Source organism: Ziziphus jujuba, chromosome 6 (genome assembly GCF_031755915.1).
Source record: "Ziziphus jujuba cultivar Dongzao chromosome 6, ASM3175591v1".
Classification (NCBI taxonomy): domain Eukaryota; kingdom Viridiplantae; phylum Streptophyta; class Magnoliopsida; order Rosales; family Rhamnaceae; genus Ziziphus; species Ziziphus jujuba.
Window position 1 is genome coordinate 8579066 of NC_083384.1, and position 14586 is coordinate 8593651.

Here is a 14586-nt window from a genome sequence, read left to right on the forward strand (position 1 = left end):
ATATGGATTATCCATGAGGAACATACCCAAAAGATTAGTTCGCAGTACCACCTCAATAATTGAGCATGGTAAAGATAACACGGTGTGCCATTTTGTGCATCAACATCCAAAATTTGTCATTTGTGCAAACACATCATATACACTTGAGGTAGTTGGGAGACCAAGAACGTGATACATATATTTTCAAACCAAGACAATTGAAGCAGAAACAAAAGTCATTCGCTGCCTAATTGCTACTACTTATGGAGGGCTACCAACTCTTACTGAACTTAGACTCCACACAGTCCGCACAAATAAACCCTTCCTTTAAACTTATTCTTTTGCAGCCTTTTTCTTCCTTAATTTCTCTTTACCTTGGAAATGGAATCCCCCAACTCCCACTTAGCCTTTCAAGTAAATCGAAGCATTCCAGAACTAGTTGTCCCTGCAAAACCTACACCTCATGAAATAAAGAAACTTTCAGATGTTGATGACCAAAAAGGCCTGAGGTTTCAAATTCCTGTAATATGGTTTTACAGGAACAATAATTATAGTAATAATCCTTCAATGGAAAGGAAAGACCCTGTTAAGTTGATTAGGGAAGCACTTGGTAATGCACTTGTGTATTACTACCCTTTTGCCGGTCGACTTATTGAAGACTGCAATAAGAATCTAATGGTGGATTGCAATGGCAAAGGGGTAATGTTCATAGAGGCTAATGCAGATGTCACATTTGATGAACTTGGCTATACAATCCAACCTCCATCTCCATTTCTCAACGAGGTTCTCTTTAATGTTCCGGATTCTGATGATATTCTTGGTTGTCCTTTATTGTTAATTCAGGTAATTAGGCTGGTTCTAAATATATATATATATATATATATATATCTACACATATATATGTGTGTATGTGTGTGTGTGTTTGAGATGTTGTGTATAATCAGACTAAACTGTTTTAGATTTTTATTAAGCATATTTTAAAATAGTCCAGTATGCAGTCTAATATCCCAAATGAATCTATGTTTTGCGTTAAAGTTCTTTTTTTGGTTGCCTTAAAGTTGTTGCATTAACCTAATTCAAGTAATTTTTCAAGGCTAGCGATAGGAAAGTTAGACTACAGTGCATTAGATTGAAACATGCTTATTTAAGTTGGTCGAAGAGAAATCTAATATAGTCTAGTCCAATAAAATACAGTCTAACATACTAAACAAATTCCTCATTATCATGTTTTTGCCTTCTTAATATTTTGCATAGACCATATAACATACATACATGTAGGTAACTCGTCTTCTATGTGGAGGTTTCATTCTGGCACTTCGACTAAACCATACAATGAGCGATGCATTTGGGCTAAATCAGTTCATGAACACATTGGCGGAGATGGCAAAAGGAGCAGAACACCCAACTGTCCCACCGGTTTGGAAAAGAGAGCTCTTGAATGCCCGAAACCCGGCCCGAATAACTCGTATCCACCGTGAATTCGACCAAGAAATCACCAATGATCATTACCAACATCCCAATTCGGCCGATGGCTTCTACCAAACCAACATGGTCCAATTCTCTATCTTTTTCAATCCTAACCAAATACGAGAAATCCGAAACCATCTTCCAACACATCTCAGAAGTACTTGCTCTCGTTTCGAGTTACTAACAGCTTGTCTATGGACCCAGAAGAGGTTGTCCAAGTCTCAGGCATTGTTAATGGAAGAGGGGAGAAAATTGGTTTGAATCTTCCGTTGGGATACTATGGAAATGCTTTTGCTTACCCTGCAGCAGTTTCGAAAGCCGGAGTTTTATGCGAGAAGCCATTGGCGTATGCAGTGGAATTGGTTAAGAAGGCCAAGTCTGAAATGAGCGCAGAGTATATAAGATCGGTTGCTGATCTTATGGTGATTAGAGGACGACCTGCTTTAGCCAAAAGAAATTTGATTGTCTCTGATGTAACAAGTATTGGGTTTGAAAGGCTCGATTTCGGTTGGGGTTTACCCGAATATGCTGGGCCCCCAATGGGTTTTCCAGTTCTCAGCTTCTTTGTGAAGTATAAGAATGGAGGAGAAGATGGGATTGTGATGCCAATTTGTCTGCCGTTGTTGGCTGTGGAAAGGTTTAGACAAGAGGTGAAGAAAATGACTGAAGGGTCTAGTATGTATGAAACTACACAAGCTCATGTTAATATTAAGTCCATGCTGTAAGAAAGGACCCTTTGGATTGGGGTTGTATATGTTATATGACTGCGATTAATTTTTATATAATTAACTTTATGGTATGTATATTGTTGGTATGGTTTTTGAATATTTTGAAATAAGGTTTGTGTATTTATTTTGTATGTCATATTAATGCATAGTGAAATAAGTGAAGCAGAGAGAGGAGTTTAGAATGTCGTTTTGCATGTCCTATTGAACGTCCTTTATGGGTCCAGTACATTAAGGTTGAAAAGCATGTAAGAAATTCTAAAAACGTGAAAAGTCAATATTCTTTTTCTTTCTTTTATATTTTTTCCCGGATAACAACCAAATTTAACATTTTTTTTTCTTTTTTGCATTTTAATGTAATTTTTTTCTGATGAATTTGATAAAATTAGTCATTTATGATATATAAAAATAAAATCATATGCAATAAAAAGAGATTTTTGAAAATAAATGCATAGTTTGACCAAATTGTCAATTATATATGGGTAGAGGTATCCATAATATTCAGGATAAGCCATGTTGTTCGCTATGATTACTTAATAACGTGTCACATATAGCAGAGTGAGCAGGTTGGTTAATATCAGCACGCTTGCCTTTGTTAATACAATGCCCCTTTTCAGCAAAATATATATATGTATATATATTATTTGTTGGTATAAAAAAAATACCTCTATATTTTCTCTAGGAAATTAGTGTCTTAATATTAGATTTATCAGAAATAATAACAATAATAATAATAATAATGTGGTAATATAACAAGTAATTAAGATCGTCAAGATGCAACTTTAGCAATACTTTTAAAGTTATGGATTCAAACATTATTGGATTATTAGTTTCACTTTCTATAAATAAATCTATTTTAATTTTTTACTTTATAAGGATTTATTTTTAGTTTTTTGGTTAATTAGGTTTTAATACTTTGTATTTTGGTTAGATTGCACATTAAAAGATTAAATTTAAGACAAAATATATTAGATTTTTAATTTATAATTTGTTTTACATTAAATCCTAATCAATTTTTAAATTGGCTAATTAAATATTTAAAAATTAAAAATATTGACTAGTTTCATTAACTAATGAATAATTTTTTTTTCCTAATTTCGTTTGTAAATTAAAAAAACTAGTTTATTTTATCAATTTTTGAATTTTTTAATGGTTAATTTAGAAATTTAAAATTTAATATAAAATAAATTATAAATTGAAGATTTAACAAAAATATTTAAAATTTAAAAATTCATTATGCAATTATATCAACGTACAAGCCATTAAAATGCAATTAATCCTTTTTCGTCTTTTATCCAACACTAGATAATCTCTCACACAACATTTGGTGTACCAACCAAATTTGACCAAATAATTGAGTGGCCCAGCATTTTTTCTTTCTTTCTCTTTCTAAATCGTACTGATGAAGTTGTGATATATATATATATATATATATATCTTCTCTCCCATGGGTTTGCTTTTGGTAACCATTAATTTGTTCACTTTTTGACAATGACTGACCATAGTTTTATATAACTAGCGAGCGATTTCCTTTGTTTTATGTTTGAAAAATGCCCGAGCTTAGTATTGTGGGATCGTTGGAAAGGATATTCCAATTTGGCTCGGAAAATTAAGTCGGCTTTATTAGTAATTATGGTATGAACGTAGCGTAAAGGAATTTTAATGGTGGACTTTTTGTTTCTTCAATGACAAAGACTGGGCATTTTTTTTCCTTTTTTGTGGGGGGGGCGGCTGGAAGATAAAGACTGAGCATCGGAGACGAAAATAAATGAATAAAATAAATGATTCACCAAACAATGGCCTTCATATATAGGTCCAAGTCTTGAAGTTACCTACTCAGCGTCAAGAACAATCAATTTTTTGAAATGATATAAACAAATTCCATAGCTGCGACTAATATATTTATTTATTTATGTGCAAATGTATCAATTTGATGAAAAAATATAATAAAATTAAATTACAATCTGGTTAGACCAGAAAAATAATTATATTTAAATGCAACTAGTATACTGAACTTGTTGAACATATAAAATAGAATAAAAAAAGCAGTGGACTTGGATATATTCAATTTTAGCCCTTGACTTCTTTAATTCTTTTGGTTGCGATGGACGTTTTACATATACTAGGTCATATTTATCTATCAATTTCTTTTACAAAAAAGGCAAGTAGTACTGCAATAATTAATTCATTTTCATAAATGTCTTAAAAAAATATATTTATTGATTTTCTTATGAATTTTTTTAAACCAAAAATAATTAAATAAATAAATAAAAGCACGTACTTCTACCTAATTACGCCGGTTTTAAATGCATAGCCCATAAGCATTCACATGCAAGTGATCATTTGTTTTTCATTTGCTTAATTGGCTCATATTTGGTCTTTATACATGTTGCTCGAAAATTGTCAAATTTCAAATTGAGGTTAAAGAATATATATATATATATATTTATTTATTTATTTATTTATTTATTTATTTTGTTTTTGAAAAAACCTTAATGTATTACATGCCGTGGTTTATACACTTTTGTTTTTCTTTGAATATTAATATTTGTCTGAACGATCTGATCAGACTGATCTGTCTACAGCTTCTTCTTTTTTTTCTTTTCTTTTTTTTTTTCTTTTTTTTTCCTTTTTTTTTTTTTTTTTTTCCTTTGGGCAAGAATCTGACTACAGCTTAGGTAATCGCAAATTTCAATTTATAAAAACTATTACGTCTTTGTGGCTGGCATTTTCTTCCTAATGCAAAATAAAGTAATAGAAATTCTTAGTTCACCAAAACAACAATAATATAAAAAATAAAAAATAAAAAACTAATTTCAATAGAGCCGCAAACTTTTTTATTTCTTTTAATTTTTTTTTTTTGAGACAGAGAGAGAGAGAGAGATAAAACTGTAGCCTCTATGAGTTATTTATTAGCTCCTTTTTTGAATTTTTTGAGGTAAAAAATGCGTTCGGGTTATTTATTAGCTTTGTTTAGAATATAAAACTCAAGCAAATTTTTCCAATGAAATATATATATATATATATATTTTTTTTTTTACGCTACTGAAATACTGCTCAAAATTACATAAAAAAAAAAAACCACCTTTTTCCGTGGTCAATGTAACAGAGAATTAGAAGGGGAAAACGATCGAGTAAATTTGTACTGAAAAATTAGTCAATTTGTTTTTCAACCAAATAATCAAGCTTGAAAGCAGAAAAAAAAAATTATCAACGTGCTTAAAATGATTTTTACCCAAAAAAAGAAAAAAAAAAACTACTTTGCTTAAAAGTGGTAAAAAACTTCTCTTTCAAAAAATCATTTTTAAAAAAAAAGGTCAACCCTATGCATATGATGACTTTTCATCACCCAAACATATATTAATCAAGATGTGCTAAGACACGCTAAGGCATATAATTTCTTGACTTTGTTTCTTTTTCATATAATTTCTTGACTTTGATTTAGCCAAAATGCTGAATATCTAAATTTATATCTCTTCTCTTATCACCAACTTCAATCTAAGGAAACACCCCTACTACCATAATCCATGCAAACCACGTCCTTTTTGTCCAAATTCTTTAATTAATCAAAAACAATTAAATAATTTATCATTAAAGAGCCACTAATGCACTTTTTTTTCCTTTTTTTTTTTTCCCTCTTTGTCAGCTGACATTACCAAATTTATTCTTAAAAAACACGATTTAATTAATTGTACTAATTAACGAAATTAGGCTTAAGACTATATTCCTTGGCCTATAAGTACGAACTCTCAAAACGCATATTTCCCACAAAAACAAAAATCTTTCTCTTTGAGCCTCCTTTTGCTTTGCTTTCCATACTTATCAATTTTCCATCACCATGGAAATGGTATCCCAAACTTGCAACTTCACCTTTAAGGTGAAAAGGTGTGAACCAGAACTGATAGTTCCTGCAAAGCCAACACCTCATGAAGTTAAGAAACTCTCAGATATTGATAACCAAAAAGGCTTGAGGAAGCACACTTACGCAGTCTGGTTTTATAAGAAAGGTAGCAGTCCTTCAATGGAAGGGAAAGACCCTGTTAAGGTGATCAGGGAAGCAATTGGTAAAGCACTTGTGTTTTACTATCCATTAGCTGGAAGGCTCAAAGAAGACTCAAATGGGAAGCTTATGGTGGATTGTAATGGCAAAGGAATATTGTTCATTGAGGCTGATGCAGATATCGAACTTGAACAACTTGGCCACACAATTCTACCTCCATTTCCATTTCTTCAAGAGGTTCTCTATGCCGTTCCTGGCACTGAAAATGTTGTCGATTGTCCTTTGTGGTTAATTCAGGTGATTCTTCGTTTTCTTTTATTTATTTATTTTTTTTAGCACATGCATTTTTCACTATAGTGTGGGCAAACAAAACCACATAGCATAATTAATATTCTACTGGGTGTCATAAGGCACAATATGTTAGGCTCCGTACTGCCTATAAATGCTAATAGGAGTCTATTAATGCCGTCACCCATCATATCCTAAAATATACAGTTTTAATCTTATGTACATCATGATTAACTTAAGACTTTTTTATCATACAAAAATATATATGTATAGGTAACTCGTTTGAGATGTGGCGGTTTCATTGTGGCAACACGTCACAACCACACGATGGTCGATGCATTCGGGGTTGCTCAGTTCATGAACGCAGTTGGGAAGATGGCAAGAGGTGAACAATGGCCATCTGTTCTTCCTGTGTGGCATAGAGAGCTCTTAAACGCCCGAAACCCGCCGCGAGTAACTCATATCCACCATGAATACCAACGGGAAATCAACGATGCTAAGCTAGACATCGATTTAACCAACCTTTCGCACGTCTCTTTCTTATTCGGTCCTGATCAGATAAAGGCCATCCGGAAACAGCTTCCACCACACCTAGCTAACAGTTGCTCTCGTTTCGAGTTGATAACAGCTTGTATATGGAAATGTCGAACGCTCGCACTGAATCTGGACCCGGAAGAGGTTGTTCAAATAACATGCGCGTTCAACGGACGAGGCAAGGGCTTCGCTTTGAATTTGCCGGTTGGTTATTACGGCAATGCAGTTGACTTCCTCACTGCAATCTCAAAAGCCGGAGTTTTATGCAAAAATCCATTGGGATATGCATTGGAGTTGCTGAAGAAATCTAGGTCAGATATGAATGAAGAGCATATAAGATCGGTTACAGATTTCATTGTGACTAAACAACCTAGAGGTTATAAGCTGAAAGGGAACTTCATTGTTTCTGATTTATCGAAAGTTGGATTCCCTGAAGTCGATTTCGGTTGGGGTTGTGCGGAATTTGCTGGACATCCTGGTTCATTCCCTGTAGTTGCACACTATATGCACCATAGTTGTGACAATGGAGATGGGTTTATAGTGCCTATGTGTTTGCCATTGTTGAATATGGAAAGGTTCAAACAAGAGGTGAAGAAAATGATTGAAGGGACAACAAATGCCTATGAAACAATTCAACCTGTTAAGATTGTATCCATGTTATAGTATTTTAATTGTCTATTTTTTATTTATTTATAAATAATGTGTTTTGGTAGAGATCCATAATATTGAAGAATTAACCTTTTGCTTGGTCTGTAGGAAGAAAGCTGTAATTTGTCTCTCTCTTTGATGCCCAACTTGGTATTAAAGAATGTCAAAGAAGAAATTGTCAACTTTTGTACTGATAAATTGGGAAAGTCAAGGAGATGAATTGTATAAGTTGATCAAATTTATGTTTATCTTATTTTATAAGTTTTTTCTTTTCTTTCTTTTTATTGCAATTTGATGTTTAGAGAAAGGAGACGTCGTGTACCGTGTACCACAGAGTTTATAGTCAATTGGGTATAATCCTGATTGATCTTTCAATGTATAATTCGTCTAATCAGTGCGGGCTTAAGAGTAAGAAAAAAACGTAAAATAAGATAAACAAACATTTAATCAATGTATACACACTGAGAGAGAGAATATTTTCAGAAGATTCCTTTTATATATATAAGATTGCAATTACATAGCCTCACAGTATTTATATATCAGAGATGCCTTACTTAACAAATAACCAAAACTGTTAATACACATGGACAAGATTAACCTCTATAACAAACTAATTAAGCTGGACACAACTGCTTCAATTAGATATTCAATGATGCTAAGATAGAAGCACTAACGTGGCAGTCAAGAGAAGTATTCAATAAATTGGTGTAATTAATTGACCACTGAATAGAATACCCAACTCGCGCGTTTTGCACCACCTTCGAGACCAACAAAAAAAAAAAAGAAAAAAAAGAAAAAAGAAAAAAACATGATGCATTATAGCTAAAAAACATAAAATAAAAATGAATTTGGTTGCTAAGCTAAATTAGTTAATAAAATTATTGGGCTTAATAACATATATCAGGACTCGTCCAAAATTCCTCATTGGAATTCTAAACAAGTCCTGATTCCAAGAAAATCCTACCGGATCTTTCAATGGAAAACACAGCAGAACCTCCCCTAAAGGTTGGACTTATCACAAATTTCTTGCACTGAAAACACACTTCTATATATACCACCTTATTCCTCCCACATTACTACAATTTAATTCCACAAATTTGCACACTTCAAATGAATAATAGGAAATCAGTGTATAATTAATAAATAAATGTCCAAAACAGTATACAAAGTTTCATAAAGTACAATTATGTATGGAAGTTATACAACAAGGATGAAAGAAATATTACAATAGAAATAAATGAAAATAAAGAGAACTCCTCGAAATACGATAGCAACGAAGATTAAGCTCCCTCCGAACGAACGTCTACTAATCCTTGTAACTAAGGGAACGGAATTTAAAAATATGAGATGTTAATCATCTCAGGGAGTGACCACATCTACTGTACAATTATAATAATAACGATAATTATAGTATATTTGATTAATTAAGAATAAATAAGTAAATAAATAATAATTAATTGAAAATAATATTTTCTCTCAAAACCTTCACGATTCACTCAGTTGGAAAAGTTCCTCTTTAAAAATATTTTACAAAACCCGCTATTTGTATGCCCCAAAAACCAAGGAAAACAATTAATCAATAGTTTTCTACTAAAATACGATAATTCAAGAATCCAAATTTATAATTAAATAAATTGAAATAAAAATAACTTATAACAATTACTAAATAATTAATGCATATCATAACAATTAATACTGAAATATTAATAAAAATCACATTAAAAAAATTCATGAAATAATTAAATAATTAAAATAAATCAATTTATTGAATAATAAAACAAGGGAAAAATTAAATCAAATTAAAACCTCCATTTGAAATAAATAATAAAAACAACATTAAATATATTCTTAATTTAAATACAATTTCAAAATATTTATTTTGAAATCCATATTCCAAAAATCACTTGATGCACCCACTATATATCAGTGGCTCCAACGGCACCCAGCGTCCCAAGGTACCGCTAGACAGGAAGTTAAAAGAAAGAAACCAACATATGGTCGCATGGCGTCCCACCGCGCCGCTACAAACAGGCGTCCCGTGTCAGGACCCGTCCAGAATTCCTTCCCCCGAACCCTAGACAGCCCTGATCCCAGGGAAACCCTACCGGACCCTCCAACGGAAAATCCGACAGAGCCTCCCCTAAGGGATTTACTTACCACAAACTACCTGCACTGAAAACACACTTCAAAAAAAACATCGCCTTATTCCTCCCACAAACTACAAACTGTTCCACAAATTTCAGCACTTCTCAAAAGCAACAACAGTCCAGTGCATAAATAAAACAGAAGTATCCCAATAGTATACAGAGCTTTAAGAAGTGCTAAACAATAGAAATACAATAAGGCTGGAAGAAATAATACACTGAAATGAAAGAGTACAAAGATACTTCTCGAAACACAACAGCAGCGGAAAACTTGGTTCGCTCCGGAAGAACGTCTACCACCACTTGCACCTAAGGGAACGGAATTTAAGAGTGTGAGATGCTAATCATCTCCGTGAGTAACCCGAACTACTAAACACCTTTTATAATAATAAAAATAATAGTAATAACGATTAGGGAATAGAACACATACCAACAATTAATAAATAAATAATAATAACTGTTGGAAAATAATAATTTCCCTCAAAACTCTCACCAATCGCTCCGTTTGAAATGTTCCCTTTTTAAAACCTTTTCGCAAAACCCAATGTACATACCTCCCAAAAACCAAGGGATTAAACCATTTGGCAAACAATAATTAAATAAATACATACCCCAAATATATAATTAAAATGTAATAAATTATAGTAAATAAATTTTGAACACCTTTGGGGTTTAAACCATCATTTGCAATTTACACCGACAATTACACCTGACGCACCACACCATATACCGGTGATGCCCTCCGATACCCAGCGTCCTGAGCACCGACTGGCGGGGGGTTAAAGAGAGAAACCTGCAGCGGTCACTTCGGCGTCCCGACAGTACCGACTGCTAAAAAAAAAACCATCACCCGACCAAGGAGGGGGGCGGCTGTGGCCAATAACAACTTGCCTGCCCACGGTCCAATGGCAACTCACGGGTGAAGTAAAAACCGCACGCTAATCCATATAATAACCGCGTGCTAAACCACGTGTCCATACACCATACACCAGAACACCAATACTGTATGAGTGCGTCTAAAATAAACATAAGTAACCAACCGTACCGTTTTTCCAAAAACCACCGTGGGAAGTATACCAAATTTTCACAAAACACCATCCCACATATTTTATTTCAATAACCCGGTACGAAACATTGATAACCAACAAACCACAATTTCCTTGAAGTACGAGATGAAACCATAAAAATACCGCGGGCATAATTTATAAAATATAACCAAATATTTTCGTAAAATATTTAACCCAATTATGCCCGAGAAATCACATTTGAAACCACGTAAAATCAATACCGAAACATACCTTGCTCATGCATAACAAATAAATTAAATTAAACCGCATTAAAACCATAATTAAACCACACCACATGAGCATAATTAAAATACCAAATTTAAATACCAATTAAATATAATTAATTGCCCAAAATAATTTTTTGAAGGTGGGTCACTCACCTGGAGCGCGCAAATCAACTAAGATCCTCCTCGGGATCAACTCCGCCACTCGCGCATGCACCTAAACAACCACAGTGCACAAACCAAAAATATTAATATTTTATTCGGGTAATTCCCAAATGGATACCCGGGGAAGCGAACACCAAGCGACATCTAAAGGGTTACGAGTTATATACCGAATCGAAGCTCGCGTGATGAGGATCACGGATTCGGTCTTACTTTCCGGTGATCGGACCCGACGGGGTCGGAATCTCGCCGGAAAGCTTTTCGAGTTTCGGCTCCGCAATTCTCCCAAACCGTCGCGAATTGGCGGAAACAGACGCCGGATTCGGGTTCAGGAGGTCAAACACTGCGGACTGGAGCTGGCCGGAATTTCGGGTACTCGCCGGAACAGTACTTTCCTGCGAGCCGCCGCGGTCACCAGCAACCGTCGCCGGCGGCGGCGCGTTCAGTGGCCGTTGGTCGTGAAATTTTGCAGACTTGTAGATCTTGAGGAGTGCAACCCAACGGGACCGGCAGTGAGCAAAACGGAGGTCGGAGGGTGGAGAAATCACCGTTTGAAGATTTCCGGCCCCTCGCCGGAAAACGCTCCGATCCCGGCGCGTCGGTGGTCCGATGGCCGTGATTTTTGGTGGGTCGGCCGGACTTGAGGAGAGGATGAAGGCTAGATGGCGCGTGTGGCCCGAAAATGGCCGGGAAAGGGTCGATTTGCGGTGGCCGGCGGTCGAGGGGTAAAACTCGCCGTCGAACTTCGGAGGTCCGATCCGGGCGCGTCCGGCGGCCGTTCGCCGTGAAACTTGGAGGTTTTGCCGGAAATGAGGAGGGCAAGCTTTCTGGCCGGGGCGTGCACAGTAACTCGACCGGAACAGTGGAAAAATTCCGGTGGCCGGCGGTCTCTCTCTCTCTCTTTCTCTCTCCTCTCTCTCTTTCTCTCTCTTCCCCGAGAGTTTTAACAAATAAAAACCCCTGTGTGACACTGTTCATGCCACGTGGACCAATCAGAAGCTGACACATGGTGTTTCACTGTTCACCGACCAAAAACATTAAAATAATACGGTATCCGGTAAACTTCAAACGTCCATAACTTTTTAACCGGATGTCCGTTTTGAGCGTGCCACTAGTCTGTGAACTCGTATCGACGAGCACTTCACAACCATGTATGGGTCAAAGCTCAATTCCCCACAAACAAAAAGTCAACCCCGGCACTCCTTGGATAGTTTGGACCGCAACTTGTTTCGCTCATAACTTTCAAACCGTAGCTTCGTTTTCGACGTGCTACCAGTCTACGAACTCGTGGCATTGTGCACTTCGCCACGGTACCCTGGTCAACTCGAAATTCCCACCGAGTCAAAAAGTCAACTTTTGACCCCTTCGATCAATGGTCAACGGTCAACCTCGATCAACGTGCACGGATTCCGGTGCGATTTGGGACGGGGTGTTACATCCCGGCCATGGAAGAGCGGCCTACCCTCATCCGATGACAACCACAGGACAACCCCATAATCACCTGTGTGCTACTCACACCTACCTGCGCACTTATCACATCCACCTGCGCCTTAATCATATCCATGTATAAAGAACACCAATATGTGTATGGTGCATCTAAAAATCATAAAATCAATATTTTTATTTTCAAATCTCAAAATCGCATAATACCACCAGGTTTATTCCATCCAATTAAACCCGTAAATTTTCCACAATTCCTTTATAAATCATCGTCATAAATTCATCGCACAATTTTCATCAATTTCAAATCCATTAACTTTCAAATGCATCAATTTTCCAATCCACAATATTAAAATGCATAAGCATTATTTTTAAAATAATATCCTTAAATCCTTAAAATTCAAGATAGGCATAATTTCATTAAAATCCCATAAAATTTCCAAAATTCATAAATCCATATAAATGCATTTTTATTAATCAAAATAAACTCACAAATAAATTCCACAATAAATCAATTAATATTAAAATCACAATTCCTTTAAATATCAAATTTCCATAAAATCTAAATTTCCATAATTTTTCAAAAACCATATATGATTTAATGCACATATACATTTCAATTTATTCAAATTGTGCCATCAAAATTTCAAATATAATTTTGCTAAATATTTAACACATAAATATTAAATCCAAATATTTAATTATCACAAAATAAATATAATTTAACACCCAAAATTAATTTTGAAGGTGGGTCATTCACCTTGAGCATGCAATCCAACCAAGATCCTCCATAGGATCAATTCTACGGCTCATATGTGCTCCTAAAATAACAATATTACATAGGGTCAAATAATTTAATATTTTATTCGGGTAAATAATACCTGGTACCGAGGGTTTAACACAAACGGTGTCCAAAATTCATTAGTAATATACTGAAATGAAGCTTATGGAACGAGGATCGCAGATTGAGGCTTACCTCCCGGAGATCGAATCCGTGATGGCCGGGATCTCGCCGAAAACCTCTCAGAATTCAAATCCTCGATTCTCTCAATCCGTCGCGAATTGGAGGAAAACAACCTCGGATTTGGGTTTAGGAAGGTCGAATTAGTGGGGAAGGATAGGTGGGGTCATCAGAAACTCATCGGAATTAGGTTTTCCGGTGAGCCGCCATGGTCATCGGAATCCGTCACAACCGGCGACGCGTCCGGTGGCTACTGGCTGTGAAACTTGGTGAGATGGTAGATCTGGTGATGGTAACTCAACGGGATCGATGGTGAGGCAAATGGAGGTCGGAATGGAGAGAAATATGGGTTTGAAGTAATCAGCGCCGCCCCCGGAAAAAGTCTCAATCCAGGCGCGTCGACTATCGGTTGGCTATGATTTTTGGCTGGCCGACCAATTTTCAGGTGGGCTTCAGGCTAGGGTGGCGTGTGTACTATTTTGGTGGCCGAAAATGGGTAAACGGCGGTTGGCCAGTTGGGTTTCTCTCTCTAGCTCTCTCTCTCTCTCTCCTCTCCCCTCTTTCTCTCTCCTTCCCTGGCTCATGTGTTGTGGCCAAAATAAAAGCCACCCATGGGTGATACTATTCACTCATGGGATTAGCTGAATATACGACATGTGGCACATGCTGTTCACTCAAGTTAAAATATATTAAAATAATATTGTATTTGAAAAACTCTACAGATCCATAACTTTCAAACCACATGTTCAAATCAGACGTGCCACTAGTCTATAAACTCGTATCGACGAGTAATTCACAACCATGCATGAGTCAAAGCTCAACCTTGCATGAACAAAAAGTCAACGCGAGCACCCCTTGGACAGTTTGGACCTCAACTTGTTTTGCTCATAACTTTCAAATCGTAGCTCCGTTTTTTATATATTACTAGTCTATGAACTCGTGACAAT

General features: G+C 35.7%; 1 protein-coding gene and 1 pseudogene across 1 annotated transcript; both read left to right on the plus strand.

The window, feature by feature from the left end:
- The first annotated feature begins 360 nt into the window (after positions 1-360).
- On the plus strand, positions 361-2296 carry LOC107430951 (methanol O-anthraniloyltransferase-like; annotated as a pseudogene).
- A 3660-nt stretch (positions 2297-5956) lies between these two features.
- Positions 5957-7909, plus strand: LOC107430940 (alcohol acyl transferase 1 allele RGa-like). The gene is made up of 2 exons (XM_016041813.3): positions 5957-6468; positions 6733-7909. Exons 1-2 carry the CDS (start codon positions 6010-6012, stop codon positions 7654-7656), a joined length of 1383 nt encoding a protein of 460 aa, XP_015897299.3. The 5' UTR covers positions 5957-6009; the 3' UTR covers positions 7657-7909.
- The last annotated feature ends 6677 nt before the right edge of the window (positions 7910-14586 follow it).

What these genes read in the sequence shown, in the direction of transcription:
- LOC107430940 (XM_016041813.3), top strand. Translation starts at nt 6,010, where the DNA reads ATGGAAATGGTATCCCAAACTTGCAACTTCACCTTTAAGGTGAAAAGG. An exon ending in GTCCTTTGTGGTTAATTCAG is followed by an intron (nt 6,469 to 6,732) that starts GTGATTCTTCGT and finishes ATATATGTATAG; the next exon opens with GTAACTCGTTTGAGATGTGG.